Source organism: Alosa sapidissima, chromosome 15 (assembly GCF_018492685.1).
Source record: "Alosa sapidissima isolate fAloSap1 chromosome 15, fAloSap1.pri, whole genome shotgun sequence".
In the NCBI taxonomy this organism is placed as follows: domain Eukaryota; kingdom Metazoa; phylum Chordata; class Actinopteri; order Clupeiformes; family Clupeidae; genus Alosa; species Alosa sapidissima.
Genome location: NC_055971.1, coordinates 15,039,476 through 15,063,475, shown reverse-complemented (window position 1 = coordinate 15,063,475; position 24,000 = coordinate 15,039,476). Strand labels below are relative to the sequence as shown.

The 24,000-nt window shown below is 41.1% G+C and overlaps 3 protein-coding genes across 4 annotated transcripts in view; all 3 read left to right on the top strand.

The window, feature by feature from the left end:
- The window catches only part of col4a3 (collagen, type IV, alpha 3), a 53,312-nt gene extending 46,212 nt beyond the window's left edge, over positions 1-7,100 (top strand). The window contains exons 43-52 of the mRNA XM_042064320.1: positions 94-224; positions 451-523; positions 851-922; positions 1,084-1,209; positions 1,383-1,481; positions 2,594-2,806; positions 2,994-3,171; positions 3,994-4,108; positions 5,238-5,410; positions 6,440-7,100. Coding sequence (XP_041920254.1) covers positions 94-224; positions 451-523; positions 851-922; positions 1,084-1,209; positions 1,383-1,481; positions 2,594-2,806; positions 2,994-3,171; positions 3,994-4,108; positions 5,238-5,410; positions 6,440-6,515 — 1,256 coding nt within the window. The 3' untranslated portion in view covers positions 6,516-7,100. The remainder of the gene's footprint in view (positions 1-93; positions 225-450; positions 524-850; positions 923-1,083; positions 1,210-1,382; positions 1,482-2,593; positions 2,807-2,993; positions 3,172-3,993; positions 4,109-5,237; positions 5,411-6,439) is intronic.
- Positions 7,101-15,585: 8,485 nt separating this feature from the next.
- On the top strand, positions 15,586-16,939 carry sst1.2 (somatostatin 1, tandem duplicate 2). Its single transcript, XM_042063974.1, has 2 exons — positions 15,586-16,115; positions 16,582-16,939. Exons 1-2 carry the CDS (start codon positions 15,960-15,962, stop codon positions 16,777-16,779), a joined length of 354 nt encoding a protein of 117 aa, XP_041919908.1. The 5' UTR covers positions 15,586-15,959; the 3' UTR covers positions 16,780-16,939.
- A 2,450-nt stretch (positions 16,940-19,389) lies between these two features.
- On the top strand, positions 19,390-20,865 carry LOC121683246. Of its 2 annotated transcripts, none has more exons than XM_042062791.1 (2): positions 19,390-19,513; positions 19,829-20,865. In XM_042062791.1, the coding sequence occupies exon 2, from the start codon at positions 19,839-19,841 to the stop codon at positions 20,742-20,744; it is 906 nt and encodes a 301-aa protein (XP_041918725.1). In that variant the 5' UTR covers positions 19,390-19,513; positions 19,829-19,838; the 3' UTR covers positions 20,745-20,865. The 2 variants fall into 2 exon arrangements, with proteins under 2 accessions (XP_041918725.1, XP_041918724.1); XM_042062790.1 differs by having other exon boundaries at positions 19,391-19,513; positions 19,822-20,865.
- The last annotated feature ends 3,135 nt before the right edge of the window (positions 20,866-24,000 follow it).

Genomic DNA, 24,000 nt, shown 5'->3' with positions numbered 1-24,000 from the left:
ATTTAAGAGCATTCAATGCTACACAGTAGTCGCTCACTCAGATGCAGATAGGATGCCCCGTTACTGACTTCTGACCCCTCTGATGCTCTGCAGGACCAAAGGGCTTAAAGGGTCCCAGGGGGCCCCCAGGACCTGGCCTTAAAGGAGACAAGGGGGACAAGGGCTACCCAGGACTGCCAGGTTATCCCGGATACAAAGGAGACACCGGACAGCCAGGCATAGCAGTGAGAAAGAGAACATACATATCACATTATGTGCATGCTGCAACATTTATTAGGAAACGAATACAAAAAAAATGTGTAGAAATATTTGTACATACATGCACATGGTATGAAGTGTATTTTACCACCAGATTGCAGATCTTCTAGGGCTATAATCCAGCAGTGACCTAGTGAAAGAAACATAATTATGCCACTCGGCTAAAGCATTCAAGCACAATTGTGTTTCTAGGGATTACCGGGACCCCCAGGGTTTAATGGAGATAAAGGTGCCATGGGGCGAGAAGGTGGTCAGGGACCAACTGGTAAGCATATTTATGCACATCTAAGCACACCGGCTCACATACATACAGTGTATACAGTATACTGTAGGAATCCCAGGCATACATTTGAGCTGGGATTGGCTGTTCAGGGATCAGGATCATGCCAGTTTCAGTGTTGGCATAAATATAGGACTCATAACTCATCATGAAAAAAATAAACTCTTGAAACCCAATGAAAGGTTGACCAAGCTGCTCATCATCCTGTCCGGTCCTTCAGTGATTTCATTTCATCCATAAGCCAACCCAGTAAATGTCATCATTTTAAGGAGAGTAGGTTCATGCGTGTGACTAGCCTCTGTGTGCGCACAGGTCAGAAAGGAGTCGCTGGAGCTACAGGACAACTAGGATGTGCTGGACAAAAAGGGGAGCCTGGACCTAAAGGTAAGATTAACTAATTTCCAAATAACAAAACACATTATGGAGAAGAGAATAGCTGTACAACTGAACTGAGCCTCTCTGCCATAAGAGTGTGATGGCTGAAACCAGAGGTCACCCAAGCATACCAAATGTAATGACATTTCCTGTAATTCTTTGGTCTTTAGGACTTCCAGGACCAAGTATGAACAATCCAGTGATTCTGGTGCCAGGAGACCCAGGTCAACCTGGACTCCTAGGACGAAAGGGTGAAGCAGGGAGACCTGGAGAAGCGGGACAGAATGGACGGCCAGGTTGTGAGCACACACACACACACATTCACAGGGATTGGTATCTACATAAATAAAAACACTTGCAGACACAGTTGTGTGTGTGTTTACATCACTAAATACACTGCTGGATTTGTTCAACCTTGTTGACGTTTCTGCCCTTTCTACTGTAACCCATGCCCTCTTCATCTCTACAGGACCGAGCGGTGCGAAAGGCTTCCAAGGTAGAATAGGATTCCAGGGTCTGCCTGGATATCCAGGGCAAAAAGGAGATAGAGGATTTCCAGGCACGCAAGGTGAGCATGCAGGGACCTGTTCAGACTATCTTTATTTTGTCTAGTGGTTGGTATCATGCCGACAACTCTCTGACCTGATTCAGGCTAGCCTGCCAGATCACATGTCAGAGTTGAAAAAGCTTTCGAAAGTAAGATCGTGTTTATATTTGTTTTTTGTTCTTGGGTGATCCGATCACAGGGTTTAGAGATCACAAGTGGTCAGGCGAAACACATCACAGAACACTTGTATTCAAGGTGTACATGCAGAGACGTTGCTGACCACTTTTGTTTAGATTCCGCTATTTCTAACGTCACATTCATTAGAACTCCCATCCTCTGGGACTCATCAGAACGCATTTGAGTTTACACTACAAAAGCTATGTGGTCAAATGCATCTCAGACCACTTCGACAAGTGGTTTGAGTGATCAGATCACAATGCGTCTTGATGATTGTTTACACTTGTATTTAGAACTGACCACCTGTGATCAGATCACCCAGGACACATTTTAAGAATAAATGTAAACGGGGTCTGAAAGTCCTACCACATATTCCCAATGATTCACTAAACCAGTTGATTTTAACTAGCATAATTATTCAGTCCGTCAAATCTGCTGATTAGTGAAATCATCTGTGTTAAGGTAGAATCGATACATTAAAATACACTTTTAAACGCTCCACATATAGGCACCTGCATGAGTGCTGACCAGAATTGAATAAACAATGGATTTTATTGAGTGACGCAGACAAAATAGAACTGAAATGTTTGACACTGGTGTGTGGTATGGGGAAAACAATGGAATCTAATGTAATCGAAAGTGGAGGCCTTTACTCTGTAGTTTTTCACTTGGAACATATATATATATATATATATATATATATATACAGTATATATATATATATATATATATATATATATATATATATATCATTATACATTATCATATATATATCCTATATTACTATATTACTATAAGTACTGTATGTCACTTTGATGGTGAAAAGCAAATGCAATGCATTCATATACATATGAAGTACATAGACGTACATTTATCCATGCCTGTGTTTGTGTGTCTGTGTGTGTGTATGTCCATGTGTATGTCCGTGTGTGTGTGTGTGCGCGTATTGTTCTCAGGTCCTCCGGGCTACCCGGGCAGTAAGGGTCAGAAAGGTATTAAGGGGACCCGTGGCCTGGTGAATGGAGGTGTGGCTGGTGACGGCTTCCTGTTCACCCACCACAGTCAGAAGGACACAAACCCATGCTGCCCTGCCGGCACCAAGCAGCTCTACGTTGGCTACTCGCTGCTCTTCATCAATGGCAACAACAGAGGGCATGGACAAGATCTAGGTACAAGAAAAGTTGCCCAAACATGCACATACACTCACAGACACAAACTTAAAATGGCTATTTTGTTAGTGAGGTGAAGGTGCAAATGGCTTCAAAGTTGCAAATGGCTTCAAACGTGTATGGGTGTGTGTGTGTGTGTGTGTGTATGTGTATATGTGTGTGTGTGTGCATGCAATCTTGTGTGCAGGTACCATGGGCAGCTGTCTGATGCGCTTTTCCAGCATGCCTTTCCTTTTCTGCAATACGGACAACACATGTCGCTACGCCTCTCGAAACGACTACTCCTACTGGCTCTCCACTGACCATCCAATGCCCAGTGACATGGCCCTAATCTCTGGCTCTGAACTGGAGAAATACGTAAGCAGGTACGCTCACCCAACAATCATGATACTAAACACTGACTTCATTTGTCAGGGAGGGGTAAATACTATCAAAGAGAGGCAAAACCATGATACTTAGGCCCTGTACACACATACCCGGATATTTTTTAATACTGATATTCTTTTACGCATTTGGGCCTTTCGTCCACATGTAAACAGCATTTTGTCTTTGAGTTTTTTACAAATGCCCTCTAAAGTGAAAATTTTCTAAAACACTGGTTTCCTTAGATCTGTGTGGACATGCAAGAGTGTTTTCCGCCTGGACAGAGAACATGTGTGATTGGTCATGTTTTTCTGTGAAGTTTTTTTATACCTTTATAGAACAGCTTCATTCATTGTCATTGAAATGGTTATATGACTTTTTCGGGTTGAATGGTGGCCGTCTCACTTCCCCCTAGCGCCTGTGAGCAGAAAAAACACCCTTGCAACTTTGGGCCGGCGGGCCGACGGCCTCAGAGACAGAAAATCTTGCAGCCATAGCTCGCTAGCCATACCTCGCGATGTAACACATTGCTTTACTGCACTACACACATACACGCCAGGCACCGGCTAGAACAAGGTAGCGATGGAGTTTCTCAGACATTTGTCATGGCAGAGCCACCGCAAAGAAGCAGAAAGCCAGCAAACCGTTGTCGGAGGAACAGGGAAAGAGGAAACAGCAGTCTGATAGATTGAGGAATTTCGTAAAATATATACTCTGAAGCTGTAGGAGGAGCAAAAAGCGAGAAAACAGCAAAGAATTTGCCAAAACTGCTAAGTTTCTCTTTAATATATCACCTCTGTTTGCTCCTGTTCCTCTTCTTTCAGGTGTGTTGTGTGTGAGGCCAGGGCAAACATCATCGCTGTGCACAGCCAGATGAGCCTGGTCCCAGACTGCCCTCGTGGTTGGCTCTCCCTGTGGCAGGGATACTCTTTTGTCATGGTAAGGGGATGGCCTTCAACACTCTAATGTGGACCTGTAATATATAATACATAAATAGCTATGGATATACAGTATAATACACATATTTGAACATACTCAAATACAAGCAGCCTTTCTTGTTTTACAAAATTCTTACATAATGGAAGTGAAGAATGCTATTAAAAACCGTCTCTTTAATTCCAAATGGAGACACCGAGTTGACCGAGTTGATTCAATGTCAATCCAATGCTAGAGCAGTTAAAACTTAAGGCTGGCTTGCGAAAGAATAGTTATTTATTCTTTATTCTGGGTGTTACAGCAGAGTTATGGTACAGTAGCTCTGCTCCACGCACAGCACAGCACAATGTTGCAAAGTGAAGCCAAGACAATGAACCCAGGTGTAGGACACTCATGGTTAGATATAATGACATTCCTGTCTGGGGTCAGATTGGAGGAGGGGGGGGGGGGGCAGTAATATGGCCTTAGATGTCTCTTGTAGGGGAACGATTAATTAGGCCTATGCCATTTGCCATTGTACGATGACAACATTCTGTCTGCTTACAAAAATGTTCCTGTTCCCGCCATTTCTGTGGCTTTAAACAAAGAACCAAGAAAATAGTATGACATAAAGAAAATGACTAAAATATAACAGAAGGAAATTGCTGCTCACACAAATGTGGGCCCTGTATCAGTGTGGAATCTGTAAAACTGTAGAGCATCAGGGTTTGCAATTAGCTATTAGAGCTGGTCTCAGGGCTATTATTTTATAGATGAACAGCCCATTATTATTATAACAAACTGTGTTCAGTGACCTAAAATCGTAAATATGTTTGCATATGTAAGTGCATCTATGCCTTAATGAATCAGTTAATTGCAAGGATGAAGTCTCATGACTCGTCCAGTTTTCACTGCTCTCTATTGCGTAATACCTATGTTTTAGGATGTTTCTCTCACGTTCACATGTCTACCATTACCCTCTGCTCTGCCCACTCTCCCACTTCCCATGTTCTCCTTCCCTTTGTCCCCTACTGTTTTATCTGTCTATCTGTCTTCCCTCCCTCTCACCCTTCTGATATCACCACTTTCTCTCTCTCTCTCTCTCTCTGTCCCGTCATCCCTCTCTCCCCTCCTCTCCCTCGTCCTCCCTCAGCAATTGGGCGCTGGAGCTGAAGGGTCAGGGCAGCCCCTGGCGTCCCCTGGCTCTTGCCTGGAGCACTTCCGCAGGATCCCCTTCATCGAGTGCCACGGCCGCGGCACCTGCAACTACTACACCGACTCCTACAGTTATTGGCTGGCATCTCTGAACCCCAACAGCATGTTCAGGTATCTGTGTGTGTGTGTGTATGTGTGAGAGAGAGAGAGAGAGAGAGAGAGAGAGAGAGAGTGAGAGAGAGATTTTTCATATGGATTTTTGTACAAGTTTGTGCATGTGTACAGTACTTGTGTGGTCTGGTCATGTTTGTATATTCATGCATGTGGATAGAGATGTATATGTGTGTATGTATATGTGTGCATGTCTATCCCATGATGCATAGTTATCCTAACGGAGTGGCTATTTGCACCCCTGGTACAATTAGCCTTGGCCACACAGCTGGGCTATTCACACCCTGTATGATACCTGACAAAAAAATGCATTGTGCACGCACAAAAAAAATGGCGGCCATTTGTTTTTTTCGTCAGCAGAAAGAGAAGAATTCAGATAGGTTTCAGCACTAATATCTGTTTTGATTAATTTTCTAGTGTAAAAGTTGTGTTTTATTTTCATAATCTTTGTTCAGTGAATACATACAACCATCAGTTTGTTGGTTAACAGCAATCTCATGATCAGATCAGGTCTAAATTTGTCTGCAAACTCTCAACGGTATGTGGACAGATAGATAAGTGGTTAGCACAACGGTATGGCACTTGGGAGTCCGCGGTCCGATTCCTGTGAGAAGCATTTTGGCCAGAGCGGTTGAGAAAAGTAGCTATTGGTATTTGCGTCCCTAAATATAAGTGCGCATGTGGACCAATGTCTCTGCAGAGGTGTGCAATTTGTAGAAGAAACAAAGAGGAAAGCAATTCTCAAACCAGGGTGTAAATAGCTCACATTACTATTTACACCAGGGTCTAATTATACACTGGTGCAAATAGCATACATTATTTGTATCAGGGTGAGAATAGTCTTTGCTCATCAGTACGGCAGTATACTGCAGTATATCAGTAAATAGCACACATTGCTTTACACCAGGGTACGGATAGCATACACTTCTAATTATACACTAGTACAAATAGCATACATTGATATTTGTACCGGGGTAAAAATAGCCTTTGCCTTTCCTAATCATTTTCTGTGTCTGTGGTTCTCTGCAGTAAACCATCTCCACAGACAGTGAAGGACACCCCTGGCAACCTCATTGGCCGCTGTCGAGTCTGCATGAAGAACTAGACCAGGGCCAGAGGGCAGAGGCACTGCCCTCTGTAACAGACTTACACACACATGATCCTGGCACCCCATCATCAGTGCCTTCCATCATTCAACATGAAGATGGACTCGCGTGACCCAGTGGTGCTAAATGTGACGAACTAGCTGATGATCAGCTCTCTGAGTTCAAACACTGGTTTCTTTCTTCTCGGTCTTTCTTTTTTTTTCTCGGCCTTTGGTCTTGGTCTTTCGCCTTCTCTGCTTTTTTTGTACTCCTTCAGTCAAACTATTAGAGCATTAACAGTACAGTATGCAGCTAGTTAAGTTGTAGATGTCATTGGTACTTTTTTTAGCGCTTCTGAAAGTATACAAAACAAATAGAATACAGCATCATGGAACCACACTTTTCATACATTTTGATTGCTTCTCTTGCTTTGGCTCTTAAAGGTTGTATCAGCGATTTCAGGCCCAAAAAAGGCCCAAACATAAATGATCACATTCATCTAATCTTCCCTAACGATCCACTAGCTGAAACTAGCATCTCATCGGGTATTGGTTGAAACACTTTATTATGAAACACTTTATTATAAGCGGCGGTCATATAGGTTTAGTCAGTTTTTTTATTTTTTTTTTATTTTTATTTTTCGCTTGTCCAAATTTCCGTCAAGTATTCCCGGGACACTGAAAGACCGGGGTAGACGAAACTTGGTGGGCATGTAACCCCATATGGATAGCATGGAACCATCGTTTTTCATTTTGATCTGTAGCCCCCCCGTTGGACTGCACCCCCCGAAAGGAGGGTAGGGCAGACACAGTTTTCTGTGAATATCTCGAGAACCGAGAACGGTTTAGGAGGACCATTTTTTTTGTATGTTGATCTCAAGGGGCCATGTCAACCCATTCCATAACCACTCATTTCATGTATAGTGCCACCTAGTTAAACACAAAATAGTAAAAATGAGGTGTTGTAATCACAGGTATCTGTGACCTAACATAGTCAAAACTACACAAAATTGGAAGTGTAGGATCATTATGACACCCTCTGAGTGCACGCCAAGTTTCGTGGAATTCCGTTCATGGGGGGCCACACAATAAATTAATTTATGTTACTATACACCAACTGGCCTGTAGGTGGCCGGAGACAGTTTTCTGTGAATATCTCGAGAACCGTAGGGCTTAGGAGGTCCACCTTTTTTTTGTATGTTGGTCTTAAGGGGGCATGTCAACCCATCGCATTACCACTTATTTCATGTATAGCGCCACCTAGTTAAAAATTAAAAAGCAAAAAATTAGGTGTTTTCATCACAATATCTCTGGCTGACATGGTCAAAACTGCACGAAATTGAAAGTGTAGGATCATTATGACACCCTCCGAATGCATGCCAAGTTTTGTGAACTTTCGTTCATGGGGGGCCTTACAATAAAATAGTTTATGTGTACATTTAGTGACCGTACACCAACAAGGATTCCCGGGACACTGAAAGACCAGGGTACACGAAACTTGGTGGGCATGTAACCCCACATGGATAGCATGGAACCATCATTTTTCGTTTTGATTTGTAGCCCCCCCGCTGTACTGGACCCCCCGAAAGGAGGGTAGGGCAGACACAGTTTTCTGTGAATATCTTGAGAACCGTAGGGCCTAGGATGACCAATTTTTTCCGTATGTTTGCCTCCAGGGGTCATGTTAACCCATTCCATGTGCAACAGATACACACGCACACACATACATTCACAGTAATCATACGTATGACACATACTCACACAGTAGACATATGTACGCATGCATGCACATGCACAAACACACATACGCAGGCAAACACACAAGCACGCACACACACACACACACACCCCCACACACATAAACATAAACGTGTACATGCACACATGCACACAATTCAAGAATTTCTCAGAATTATGAACAGGCAAGATGGGGATGGGGTTGTATAAAATGAATTTTACATGTGAAATCTATGAACTAATCATGTTTTGGTACTTGTTGTCTAGCAGATACCAGTGAGAATTGAGTGTGGATAATGCAATTTAGTGAGCCAGTTAGAATCATATAGGCCTTTCAGCGTGATTTATTTTTGTGGAAGAAATGTGCTGGACTGGGCGGCGGTCATATTTTGTACCGCTCTGCGGTACATCTAGTTTTTGTGGAAAACATGTGCTGGACTGGGCGGCGGTCATATTTTGTACCGCTCTGCGGTACATCTAGTTTTGCCTTTGAGTGGTTGCCAACACTTGTTGGTAGCAATTGTTTTTGTGTACAGATCTCGGAACCTAGGCTGCCTACAAAGACATTTTTTTTTTTTTTTTGACGGCGTGCTTATGGCGCAGACAGCTAGAAAGTATCTATCTATCTATCTAGCTGTCTGCCCCATAAGCACGTCGTCAAAAAACAACGTCTTTGTACCCAACGAGATGCTAGTTTAGGAGAGTTTTAATTGCACGAGAGGGAGGGGGAGGGAGTAGCGAGCTAGCTAACAGAAGTGACGTATCCCAGCTATCGCTGATACAATCTTTAAGCTGACAGTGGCTTCTATGTGAATATTGGTCTTGTTTTTTGTAAATTCAAATTCAAAAAGTTTTTTTTTTGTAACAATTGGTCTCATGCAGCAACATTCTCTTGAATTTCTCTTAAATTTTCTCTTAAGAGAAAAAAATAAGCAATGTTGACTCTGGGTGCACCCAAAGGTGCTCTTAACCTGGTACACCATATGATGAACCTCGATGGAACCTCAGTTACCATTAGTAACGCCCCCTAAACCCCTAAGGCTGTGTCCTTCTGTGTGTTCATATTTGCCATGCAGTAGCATGCAGGGTAGCTTTGCTTTAAATCCAATGTCTGCTGGTGTGTTTGTGCCTATTGGACTTTCCAAGTATAGCTTTAATGCTATAAACGAAGAGTGGGGACATCTAAAATCAGCTTGAAGCTCAACCTGTGAGGAGGCCTAAGGGAGGTGGACCCAAAAGCACAAAGAGTGGATAACACCAGAAACCCTCAAATCAACCCAACAGAAGAGAGAGAGCTCAAAGAAAAGGTAAACATCTCAAGAACACGAGCTGAAAAGGCAGAAGCACAAAAGGAGTACAACAGATGCCACAAAGAAGTATGAAAAAACATCAGGAGGGACAAGAGATCACAGGTGGACAGGCTACCCAAGGAACCAAAGCTTGCAGTGATTCAAAGGAACATGAACTCTCTGTTCTATAGAACTATATAACATCACTACAGTAGGAAGCTGTCTGGAACATACCAATATACCAATTTTAGACAAGAACGGCTAATTGATTTCAACTCAGGAAACCCAACTAGACAGATGGGTAGAACATTTTAAAGAGGTATGAAAAGACCTGCACTAGCAGATCAAAGACATATTCCTAGACACGATACCATTACAAATCAGGTGTGGTAGACCAACTAAAGCAGAAATCAAGGCTGCTATCAACCAACAACATTCCCCATGAAGCACTTAAAGTAACAACTACCATGGGATCACCCTACTTTCCATTCACAGTAAGCTCCTCAAACGAGTCATTCTCAGTCGTCTACATGAAGCCGTAGACAAGAGGCTCCGGGATCAGCAAGCAAGATTCAGGAATGTCCGCTCATGCACAGAATACATAGCAGCACTACACATCATCATTGAACAGTCTATCGAATGGAACGCGTGACTATACATCAACTTCATTGACTTTGAGAAAGCAGCATTGACAGAACATCACTATAGCGCCTAATGGACTACTACGGAATTCCCACCAAGATCACAAACATAACAAAATAAACAAAACTGCCCTATAGTACCCATAGGTGGTGCTGCAATTGACATATTTCACTATTTCAGGATATGCATGTGCCAACATCTTGTGGTGTAAAGTTGAAGTTTACAAAAATGAACATGCTGAATAACTGCCACAATCTTTGCATGCACTAAGGCACACCACATTTTGCAGAATTCTGTTCATAAGCGGTGCTGCAACTGACACATTTCAACAGCTGTTTGGACCCCAATGATCACTTCTTGTGGATGTGACGTACACAGACACGCACATATACACACACTCATGCACAAGAGCACACTCAGTCACAGTGGCAGTACAAGTTTGTACAGACAGAGTCACATACACTGGCACACACATGCAGGGTATGACCGATGCTTAAAGGCAGAAGTGCACTTATGCAATTCAGATACAGCTGTGCTTTTGGGGGTCACCGAACTCAAAGTACAATTTGCAGACTTGTCATTGCAAACTTGTCTTACTCAAGCACTGTACTCAAGTCACACACATAGCACACACACACACACACTCACATGTATGCACACAGACACACACGTATACACATAAACACATACAAACACACACGCGTACACACACACATACACTTCGTAAAAATGTAGACATAGGCCTACCGCATAGCAGTGCATAATATGACTGCCGCGTATAGTGGGGCTGTTAAGCTCTTAAAATACGGACGATCTTGCTTTTCATGAAAGAAGCATGAAACTTTCAGGGTTTGTTCTTGATGCCCTAAGCTCTAAGAGGTCACTGACCTCTGTAATATGTCACCGACCTCTGTAATATGTTGTGACACTACAGGTGAATGGGGTAAAAAAATTAAATAATAGATATCACCATGACACTTTTATCAGTTGATTAATCATGTCAAGCTAAGAAAAAAATGTATTGAAAGTTTTATATATTTTAATGTTTAAATATGCATATTAGGCCTTCTCATTAAAAATGCGCTAATTTGCATACATTTTAAAAAACAAAATCAGATTGTCTGATAAAGCCAGGCTCAAAATATGTTTTTCATTTTGTTGTCATATGAGATGGGAAAATAATTACCGAGGGGTTTATGGACATCTACTTCTATTATCCTCTAATTCACCTGTACCTCTGTGATATGAAATTTCTAGGCCCGAAATTAGAAATGGGTGTATCTTAGGATCTAAATGTGATAGAAATGTAAACTAAATATGTTTTTCCATGTTTCTGGGCATGAGGAACTCATCTATAGCATTGATAGCACTCTAAGAGGTCAACATCAGGCAAAACATCTACTTCTGTTATCCTGCATATATACACTGTATAGCAGGGTATTCGGGGGAAAAAAACGATTTCCCCTTCCTTCATTTGTGAAAATAATTCTGTTCACAACAATAATAAAAACAGCAGGGGAATGGTGACATGAACACTTCCAGCAAACAGGTGGCCAATCAGAGATTCGAAACAAACGAGAGACCAACATGTCACAATGCAAAAATGCCGGTTTCCCTATTTACATGCAACTTCGAAACTGGAGTTTTCCAAGTTGTTTTTGTGGTTTTCGTGTAAATGAGAGGCCAAACCACGTTGAAATATCTGCATTTTCCCTTCGTGTAAACGGGATCTTATTTTCCCACAGTTCTGGGGTACAGGGTGGGGCAATGGGTGTGGCCTGGGTGTGGTTTCAGAAGTTCCGGCACTTGGGAACCTAAAAGGTTGTGTGCTGCTCTTTCTTTCTTCATATGGCGGATGCTGCCAAAAAGGGAACCAAAAAGGTGATAGTGCGAACTGTAGACTCTGATGTGGTCATCTTGGCAGTTGCTGTCTTTCAGAATGTCAAACTGGAAGAAATGTGGATTGCCTTTGGAACTGGAAGCCATTTCTGTTATATAGGCATTCACAATGTGGTTACTGCACTGGGTCCTTCCACTGCTTCTGCACTGCTAGCATTTCATGCTTTCACTGGCTGTGATACAACATCTGCATTCTGTGGCCGTGGTAAAAAGACTGCCTGGGATACATGGCGTGTATATCCAGAAGTTACAGAGGCTTTCCATGAAATGTTGCATATGCCACAAGTGTTGAGTGATCTTTCCTGGTCTCAACTAGAACGTTTTGTGGTGCTGATCTATGACGGAACAAGTGCATGCTTAGAGGTCAATGAGGCAAGGAAGACATCCCCCCTACACAAGCTGATTTGAGGCAACACATCAAAAAAGCAATGCACCAGGCTAACATACCTTGCCTTGGTTCCTAGCCCACAGTTACCAAGTCCTTCAGACTGGGGATGGATTGATACAGATGCAGGCTGGCAGCCACGTTGGACAACACTCCCTGAGGCATCTCAGGCATGCTATGAGCTTGTGCACTGCGGTTGTAAAAAGGGTTATACCGGGCACTGTAAATGCAAAAAGGCAGCAATAATGTGCACAGCACTCTGCACATGTGCTGGTGACTGCAGTGACTAAAGCTAATTAGGCCTTTTTCTTACCCCCAAAAGCTAAGGCATCTACAAGAACTTTCACTGTACTATTTTAGAATGCTGATATGTTACCTGTTCAATGTCACATTGGGGATTTGTGATCGGAGTTCAAGTTGTGAGTTTCTGATATGAGCTCAAGTTCAAGTAGGGCTACATTTTTGTCATGTCCATATTTATATGGAATTTTTTGGTGAAATGATACATTTTGTACTTGGATTTGCCCAATCATTGGATCTTTTGCAGGATAACAGAAGTAGATGTTTTGTTATGACCTCTTAGAGTGCTATCAATGCTATAGATGAGTTCCTCATGTCCAGAAACATGGAAAAACATATTTAGTTTACATTTCTATCACATTTAGATCCTAAGATGCACCCATTTCTAATTTCGGGCCTAGAAATTTCATATCACAGAGGTACAGGTGAATTAGAGGATAATAGAAGTAGATGTCCATAAACCCCTCAGTAATTCTTTTCCCATCTCATATGACAACAAAATGAAAAACATATTTTGAGCCTGGCTTTATCAAACAATCTGATTTTGTTTTTTAAAATGTATGCAAATTAGCACATTTCTAATGAGAAGGCCTAATTTGCATATTTAAACATTAAAATATAAAAAGTTTTCAATACATTTTTTTCTTAGCATAATATGAGTAATTAACTGAGAAAGTTTCATTGTGATGTCTATTAATTAATTTTTTTACCCCATTCACCTGTAGTGTCACAACATATTACAGAGGTCAATGACCTCTATCTGACCTCAGAGGTCAAACTGAGAATGCCTCCAGATCTAAAATGAAAGCTTAAGTCATCAAGAACAAACCCTGAAAGTTTCATGCTTCTTTCATAAAAAGCAAGATCGTTGAGCTTAACAGCCCCACTAGTAATGGTAGAGGTATATTTGAGCAGTAGGCTATACTGTGGATACAGACGTACATTTGATGTATCCAAAGAACACTTTTTCTGTTTGTGCATGATACTTGTCTTAGTGAGGTAGTGCACATAAGTTTGTGACCTTTTAGAGTATATGAGAATGGGTGTGGCTATATTTGCATTTTGTGAAATTTAGAATTTGAGTTTCAACAATCATTGAAAAACCAAGGGGAGAGTATGTAAGACTTGTGCTTTACCAGAGTTGCAGGAGTAAGGAATGGAGAGAAGTTGACAAATAAAAATAAGAGATACCGCTTTTTGCATGAGGCCCAATTTTGCCAAGAAATACATACAGTACACAAGAATAGGAAAACATAACTAACTAAATAGTAAAAAGAAAGAAAGAAACATTGCAAGCACAGATACACTCATAACCCCACATATTCATCTCTTACATACTGTCTAGGAGACTTATTAAAGTCTGGTGCTATGGAAAAAAATAGATTGTCTCTACTTTTTTATGTATGTATATATGAAATGCCTATATTTATAAAAAATCTTAAATCAAACCAAAATCAACCACGTTGAATAAATATCTAGAAACTGAATAAAACCTTGTAGGTTATGTTCAACATCTAAAGTTTCAGGCTGCCCAGAATGCTTCTTATTGCATCTTGGGCAGGAAAAGTCAAGTCATATTTTTAATAGATTTTATGTTCTGAGCACACCAACACCTTCTGGAACAGGAACAAAACTGTCTAATATTCCAATAAAGATAATCTGCATAACTACGGCCACAAAGCCTATTCGGCAGTACAAGCCAAATAGGCTTTGTGGCCTATTATAGCCTGTGCCTGGCTACTGACTGAAAACAGTTTCAGCATGGAGAGAAAAAATGATTTGATTTGAAATGACCTGCAATATATGGAGAAGACAGAGCAGTATGTGTTTCTGATAGTGTTCCTCTGACACTTCCTCTAACTCTTTTCCATGGTACTGTATGTTCGATTGTTCTCACTGTTTTGTAGTTATAGATTTTTATCTGCTGTAATTTTTTATCAAACAAACAATGCAATATACTGTATGATATGGTAGGTTGCATGAGAGGTGAATATGACAAAGCTGTGTCTTTAGAAATCCATTAAACAGCTAAAAGAGGTGCAAGATGGTGTGGTGCTGAAACCAATTTGGGTATAGTAGGCCAAAATATCATCAAGGACGATGTGTGACGTTGGAAGATATTTGGAGCCATCACTTTTTGATCATTTATGCACTAATTGTGGCGTATGACATCCGAGTCAGCTCAACTGAGCCTTTTGGATATTAACTGGAATGTTTAGACAGAATGCCTCATACATAGAGTTTTTCAGCAATTCTCGATTTCATAATGGTGCTTAGTTTTACTTAACAAAACCTTTTATTAATTTGTATCTACCATAAATGTTTGTTTTATTATTTTCTTCTATTTGCCTCTTACCCAAATCTGTGTTTCTGTGTACACTACTGAATTTTGAACATAATAAAACATCTGCTTCCTGTCATTCTCAGTAAAAAAAAAAGGTCTGGTCTCTGCCTTTTGGAGTGTATATTTCATAAAATACAATTGTAGGTGACAACTATAATTTGTTGGTTTTGGTATCACAATTTCAATTTCGATAATTTTGGAGCATCACTATCGTATAATTCATATTAATTAGGACACTATGAGAACATTAACATTCTTAGGTCATGCAGACTATGTTCTAAATGTTCCAAAATACGTGACAAGAATGAGCCAGCCAACATTACAGACACCATCTCTCATACACATATAAACACACATTAATGCATGCATCTGAACAAGCATACACATAAACATATATATATATACACACACACACACACACATAACTAAAGAAACATACAGACCCTAGTCAGGGTTGAGGGGCTACATAAGGGTCCATTATGTTTGGTGCATCCCGGCTGCATTTCTGTGTTGTGTTTGAGTTAGATTAGTCCTAAGTGCAGAGACTAAGTGTTTTACTGCTGCTCTCTGTGGAGGCACCATGTCATTCATTAGTGCATGTCATTTTAATTTACTAATGGATATAAAGCTTTTGCTGGAAGATTCTGTTCAAATTGGAAGATTCCTTGGATGGAAATTTCTTCCACTGAGTTACATTTTACGACTGGCCATTCCATCATTGCCAGGCAACCTGGCCAACTGTCACTCACTCCAACCGGCTTTAAAAAGGGGGATGATAAGAAGCAACCACCAGAACCACAGACAGTGCCTCGCCGTCAAAGACCAGGACCAATACAAACCAGCACAGCTCCACCAGCTCAGCCCAGCTCATGATGAGGTTCTGTGGGATCCACTGCTCCCTGGCCCTGCTGGGTCTGTCTCTGGTTCTGTGCAGCCACAGTGCCGCCTCACAGCCCGACCTGGACCTGGACCTCCGTCACAACAGGCTACTTCAGAGAGCTCGCGCTGCTGGCATGGCAACACAGGTAAGAAACAACACAAACAGAAGCGACACTAGACAGGTGGCATACAGAACAGCAGTAAACAAACAAAAACAGATAAGGAAGGATGGGATACACTGTTCAGAGTTGCAAGGTGCATCATGCAGGTAAGACACTCAGCACAACACAGCAAGTCTGCTTGACAAAAACTGTTCAGAACTGCTCAGTTAGCTTAGATGGGCTACACTCAACCTAGACACGCTAACAGATTTGGTAAATCAGGGGATTTTTCAGAATTCTTTTCTGAAACCAGAATATTCCAGATGCTTAATGGACAATCTGTTATGCCCCCATAGGCATAGCATTTGTGAATGCTAAGAATGAAGACAATGCTCATACAATATGACAAACAGTATAAGCAAGGTCTTTCACTGTCAATGCGAACATGCTAATGTGTGATGATGTTCAACCATTCCATTCTTTGTTAATCTCTCCCCACTCTCTGAGATAGGAATGGAATAAGCGTGCGATGGAGGACCTGCTATCCCAGCTGTCTCTACCGGAGGCAGAGACTCAGGACAGGGAGGTCTCTACGGTGGGGGCCAAAGATGACCTCCACATGGAACGTTCTGTGGAAAATAACCTACCGCCTAAGGAACGCAAATCTAGCTGCAAAAACTTCTACTGGAAAGGGCGTACTTCCTGTTGAGCATCCATTCACTGTCACACTACCCAATCACTGAACGTCCACTGAGGTCCACCCAACCTTGAGTGATCTGATTGAATGGCATGCTGGTTGGGCGGCTTTAATCTCCTTAGTGGATATGTAACTTGTGTAAATTATGAAATAAAAGTAAAGCTTCGATTAATTTTCTTTGGCTTCTCCTTTATTTTGTGCTCATTTTTCAATTGCTGATCACACAGGCCTACACCTAGTGCCTGGAAGTAACACACCCTACAAAAAAGGTACTTGAAGAGTAGGAGTACGACCATACTAAGAATTATATGAGATGTAACGCACACCAAGATGAGGTGCTGGCTACCGTTGTTTTAAGCTCAACATGGTTTTGGTTAGGTAAGACCGTAACTCACAAATCAGAAATGTATTTCATTAGCATATCTTCACCTCTATGTCACAGAAGCTCAACGTGGAGTTGTATATTTGAAGCTGCAACATGCTACCATCACAGAAAAATGCACAAGGAGAAGTTTGATATTCCATAACATATGTGTAAATATGTTCTGAAAAGCATGTTATACACAATACACATTTAATACATTTCCATCCTGAATTATCTGGATAAAATATCTAACCATTCTCTTACCTTCTATATGGGAGTGGTGATGCAGCCCTCTATCATATATCCTTTTATGATCTCAGGATCCAATTTCCTTCATTAACCCACTTTGACATCCATCATCGTAAACATTAAAGGAACCATATGTAAGAAATGTATTTCAATTAATCATAAAATGGCCCTGATATGCCACTAGACATTAAGAATTCATGCTCATTTCAAATACTTATATCACTGACAACAGTAGTCCGGCCAGGATATTGCCATTTAAAAAGTGAAGTTGCAGCCCTCAACGGATGTTGATGTTGTGTTTTGTCATGTCATGTTGTGTTTTGGCCTGATGTGCCACCCTCTACCTATCTACTAATCACAGTCAGTAGTGTTTTGGCATCCAGGTTGGCAACCTCGAGTCGAGGGAGAGGGGATACACCACTGTACAGTAATTTGAAAGTGATTGCAGTACCAGTTTTGGCCACAATCTTACATATGGTTCCTTTAATGGTAAAGACTCAAGGTCTTTCGTCTAAGCCATCAGGATCATTACCAAAGCAGCTGACATTGTAAGGGACACTAAGTGAATGTAGCGTGACACCAAAGCCTCGTTTTCGTGCAGAAAATGGTGCTCAGGTGACATAAATGTATGGCAACAAATCCAGACAGCAGACAAAGACAAAATCCAGGGGACAAGCAGGGGACCATACACAGAAATTAGACAAATTGATAAGCAGACAATCCAAAAACCGGCAGAGGACACAATCCCAAAAGACAGGCAGAAGTCAAAAATCAGGAAACACACTTAGTTACAGACTGAGAAACTTAAAGGCTTCCAGACAAAACACACAACAACAGAGACGATCAACAGCAGCAGAATAAATAACAGGCGCACACCTGATATAAGGCCGATTTTCTCCAGACTGGAATGCTACAAATGTACCCGAAATGGTCAGAAGGGTTTGAGGATCATGAAACCATGAACAAAATTCACATTCCCAACTCTATAGAACCAAGATCTTAGCATATGTGGTGAAATTCTGAGCTATGGCTTGAATGAGCTATGACTTGAATGGAACAGTTGCTGCCTCTGGTCTGCATAAAGGGGGATTTTGACCCTTGTGCGATCCAGGTTCCCGCCTATGTACAGTCCGCCTATGTATAATCTTTGGGGAAACTAACAAGACAGGAAGTGAAGACCATTTAAGGAGAGGTGCGGGGGAGGAGATCAAGGTACATGACAAACAGGTAAACACAGTGCACATGGAAACACAGAATAATGCAAAAAATGGCCACCAGGGTGGCACACAGGCAGCTCAGGTAGGATCCTGTCAACCAGCCCAGCAGAATCCTGACACACATAGGATCTGAATATTACAGTTGGGTTGATGAAGTATATTTATGAAAATGCTTGTTAAAATGCTTGCCATCTCAACTGGGGTGTGAATATTATGGTAGACTATACTGACAAGAAATGTTTGTCTATATGTTCAGAATCATAATCTCTGACCCTGACATGGTACATTTATTCAAGCACTGTAATGTTGAAGTATTTTTTTTTATTTTATGCTACTTTATAATTCCTCTCCACTACGTTAAAAAAGAACTCTGGCAATTTTTCACACAGATCTCTGAACTCTGTTGAGTACTGTCAGAAAGAAAAGCTTGAATTGCTGCAGCCAACAGCTAGAGCCGCAATGCAGCTATTAGCTAAAAAACTTTTTTGTACCCACACTTGGTGACCTTGATAAACAGAGATCTATGTGAAATAATGCTTTCCTTTAAGTAGGTAACATTTCCTTTAAATGAAGTTATTTTACATTCACTTATTTTACAGTCGCCTGCACAAAGTCCATGTTGTATAAAAACACCATTCGCTGTATGATAGCCAACTAAATTGTGCATGAGTCTAATAAAATGGCTATAAAGATAACAAACTGTTGTAAATGTTCAAGGGAGCATTTATGATACTCTTTCTAAGGAAACGATCCTGGAACCTGAAATGAAATCACATAGGACATGCCTTTATCCTGCCCCGGTACACCCAGCCGATTTTGTATATAAGCACGTTTGAACTGTACAATAATCACATCTGTCCTTTTGTAAAGATCTGTTTCATTCATCCACAAAGTAGACTTTAACACAGCATAAGAGGTAAGCATTCATTCACCTAAACATTGGTAGAGGACAGGTTGCACTGTGTTCATTAGCATGTATGTATGTATGTATGTATAGAGTATTAATGGTGTGCCAGTGAGTCGTCACAAAAATGAAAACAATGAGGGTTGAAAGGAGATTTCTAATGATCACGAGCCAGTTGAACATCCATGTGAGAGTTGAACAAATGTGAAGAGACAGCTACTAATAGAATAATCAATAGAAATTGAACAAATAAAAGTTATGTAATTTGCGCAATGCAGTTGCATGAACCCATGCCTTTATACAGTATTTTGTCTGATTAATTCCTAGGATCTCTAGGATGTGGGAAGAAGATGATTTTCCTAAGGGCCCCCTGCCAAGGCTGGAGTGCAATACTACACCAGCTAATGAAGGTGTCTACATCATGTACCACGGCACATCAAGAAAGAGTGCAACCAGCATTCTGAAGACAGGCTTCAGGCCTTCCAGTGATGGCATGCTGGGGCCAGGGGTCTACCTTACCCGGGATCTGCAGAAGGCCAGCAGGTATCCTTTGGATCTGCATGTGAATGAAAGAGTTGTATTGAGGGTGAAGGTTGATGTTGGGAAAGTGATAGCAATCAACTGCCAAGGCCATCCCCTGCAGAAGACCTGGCATGCCAATGGGTATGACACGGCGTGGTGCCCTCCAAAGTGTGGCATGGTGGCCAGTGGTCTGGAGGAGGACTGCGTGTGGGATGCCAATCGAGTCAAAGTGCTTGGAGTATTTTCTCCAACATCCCGGCCTAATAGATTGTGGGCAGAAGATGATTTCGACACATCAGCAGAGCCTAAACTGGAGAGCCTCAAGGCACCAAGTGACGGCCAATACTACACCATGTACCACGGCACATCAAGAGAAGCTGCAGACATCATTAAGGAAAAAGGCTTCAAGCCATCCAGTGATGGCATGCTGGGGCGTGGGGTCTACCTTAGCCGGGATCTGAGGAAGGCCAGCGGATATCCTCTGGATCTGCCTGTGAATGAAAGGGCTGTCCTGAAGGTGACCGTAAATGTTGGCAAGGTGAAAAGGATCGACCGCCAAAAACATCCCATGCAGAAGAACTGGCATAAAAAGGGATATGACACAGCCTGGTGTCCTCCAGAATGTGGTATGGTCCGCAGTGGCCTGGAAGAGGACTGCGTGTGGGATCCCAAGAGAATCAAAGTCCGTCGTATTATTCGGCCACAGCTGGATAATCTCTGAGGATGTGAAGCTGCAACATGATTCCATCACTGAAGAAAAACATTGAGAAGTTTGACATTCCATAACATTGCTGTAAATGTGTTTCACATAAGTTATACATGTAATAAATTCTCATCCTGCATTACCTGGTAAAGTTTGTTTTGTTTGTTACCGAATTGCTCCATTTAATATACATAAAGCTATTAGAATGTGATCCTTTTATTTTATTTCTCTACATCCTATATACTGTAATATACGCATCCAATACATTTTAACTTCTACAGTCCTGTGCCTGGACTGATGGTTATTCATAAGGCTTTATGGTGTAAGACAGTGAGTCAGTAAGGACCATCATTATGTCAACAATACTTTTTGAGCAAATGAAAGAGTAATAGCACATATTGCAGGTCAGAGCAGAAGTCAGTTTATACCAACTACAGTGAGGAAATAAACTAACAAAGCTGAATTATGATCAATTATTGTGTATTCTGAATTATGTGACCTTTACACATTACAATCCACCAAGTGTCTCCTTTTCCACTAAATTAAAGTTCACACACACACACACACACACACACACACACACACACACACACACACACACTGAAAGCAGCACCTAATCTTTTGGTCCTTTTCAGATATTATCAAAATCAAAACTAATTAGCCTTTACACTCACTGACTGGCTGACAAAATTATGCAGGTGGTTTTATTTGAATGTTGTTAAATGAGTGACTGAATGGTTTGGTCTACTTCCTAAACTAGTTACTATAGTTCAAGGCATACTACAGTGCACATGTTATCAGAGTGATGACTAAATAACTTCACATATAGATTTAAAGGAGTGGACTGAGGTGTCATTCTTTATGGTGACTAGTGCACAAATATTTCCTACACACAATTCACACAGAAAATAGGCCTTGGCAGCTGTGATTGCAAGTTGAGATTGCAAATAGGCCCTATCAGCTGTGATTGCAAGCTGTATTTTTATGAATTTCACTATTTATCAAAAATGTGACAAACCCTCACACTGTGGATCTGTAGCTGTGCTTACAGAGTGAGTGAGTGTTTGGGTTTTGGGGGATTTGTGCAATATTATATTTTTTCTTAGGGCCCAACAATTTCAGCATCACTCATGCTGGCTACTGAAATATTTTGGAGGGTCATTAAACCAACATTAAACCAGTGACCAGGAAAGTTAGTGTGAAGAAATTCTGACTGTTCTTACAAACATAATACCATTTCTTCTACACCAGGGGGCAGGGTGAGAGCTATTTACAAGCCACGGTAATTAATAAGCATATCTTATAGGCCTCTTGGAACAGTTGACTTATTTTCCACTTCTTCATCTGTTAGGAATTAAAAGATTTCCAGATTCTTGAATGTATTTCATTAGCATATCGTCACTTCTATGCCACAGAAGCTCAACATGGAGTTATAGGGATGTGAATCTGCAACATGCTTCTATCACTGAAAAATGCACAAGGGGAAGTTTGATATTCCATAACATATATGCAAATATGTTCTGAAAAGCATGTTATAATAAACATTTAATGCATTTTCATCCTGAATTATTTGGATAAAGTGTCTAACCATTCTCTTACATTCTATATGGGGGTGGTGATGCAGCCCTCTATCATATATCCTTTTATGATCTCAGGATCAAATTTCCTTCATTAACCCGCTTTGACATCCATCATCGTAAACATTAACGGTAAAGACTCAAGGTCTTTCATCCAAGCCATCAGGATCATTACCAAAGCAGCTGACATTGTAAGTGACACTAAGTGAATGTGACACCAAAGCCTCGTTTTCGTGCAGAAAATGGTGCTCAGGTGACATAAATGTATGGCAACAAATCCAGACAGCAGACAAAGACAAAATCCAGGGGACAAGCAGGGGATCATACACAGAAATGAGACAAATTGACAATCCAAAAACCAGAGGCAGAGAGGACACAATCCCAAAAGACAGGCAGAAGTCAAAAATCAGGAAACACACTTAGTTACAGACTGAGAAACTTAAAGGCTCCCAGACGAAACACACAACAAGGGAGATGAACAACAGCAGCAGAATAAATAACAGGCGCACACCTGAAATAAGGCCGATTTTCTCCAGACTGGAATGCTGAAAAAATGTTCACATTCACATTTCTAACTTTATAGAACCAAGATCTTAGCATATGTGATGAAATTCTGAGCTAATGGCCATAGACTGCTAGCCTGGCTCCGTCCTCCTACGTACTTCCGCTCAATAGTCATTTTCCTTCAGTACATCGTCTGGGATTTCGGTATAGGCCTCCTCGCAGGATTTCTCAGGGCAAATTTTACCTGTCCAATCAGCGAACAGGGGGGGGGGGGTGGCTTAACAACGATGACGTTGAGGTTGTGCGCTAGTGTGAGCATGACATACGTTACGACCACGTTAGCGATTGGTTATGGCAGATCCAGAGTGGCTCTGGGCAGATCAAGATCAAAAATCAAGATTGTCTTAGGAAACTGCATTATTTGATGGACCACCTCAAAAAAAATAATGTCATTGGGACATGAGGTGGCGTAGAATAGAGGGTAATGTCTTAGCAGTACAGTGGAAGGACACTTGCACTGTATTGGACACATGCAGACCTGCCTGTCCAATTCCCACAATGCAAATGATTTGACTGATGTATGTAGACTATGATGAAGAACAATTCAGTTACGGACACAAACCTGTAACCTGAATGTGTTATGAACTCACCCGTCAAGTAAAGCTTACCATATTTTTTATATATGTATATAGTTTTCATATTATACTGATTTAAGACAGTTGTATCTGTTATGGAAATGGTCTTAAAAATTGTCATTGTCATTGTCAAATCGTCATTAAAAATAAATGAAAAACAAATGGAAAATGGAAACAGATGTGCGGTTCAAACAGATGTGTGGTTCTTTTACTGTTATAAACCCTTGTACTTAAAGGAGAATTGTAGCAATTCTTTACACGGATTATTGAACTCTGTTGAGTACTGTCAAAAAAAAAAACAACCAAAAAAAAACGGCGCAACCTAACTCGAGTTGATGCAGCCAACAGATAGAGTAGCCAGGCATCAACAGTGCTACACTTTAGGGGCATCTTTAAAATTAAAATGTAGTCTTTTTTGTACTGACCTCTATGTGACAAATTGTTTTCTTTTAAGTAGGTAACATTTCCTTCAAATGGAGTTATTTTAGATTCACCTATTATACAGTCACTGCATGATATCACTCCCCTACACAGAGTCCATGTTGTATGAAATCACCA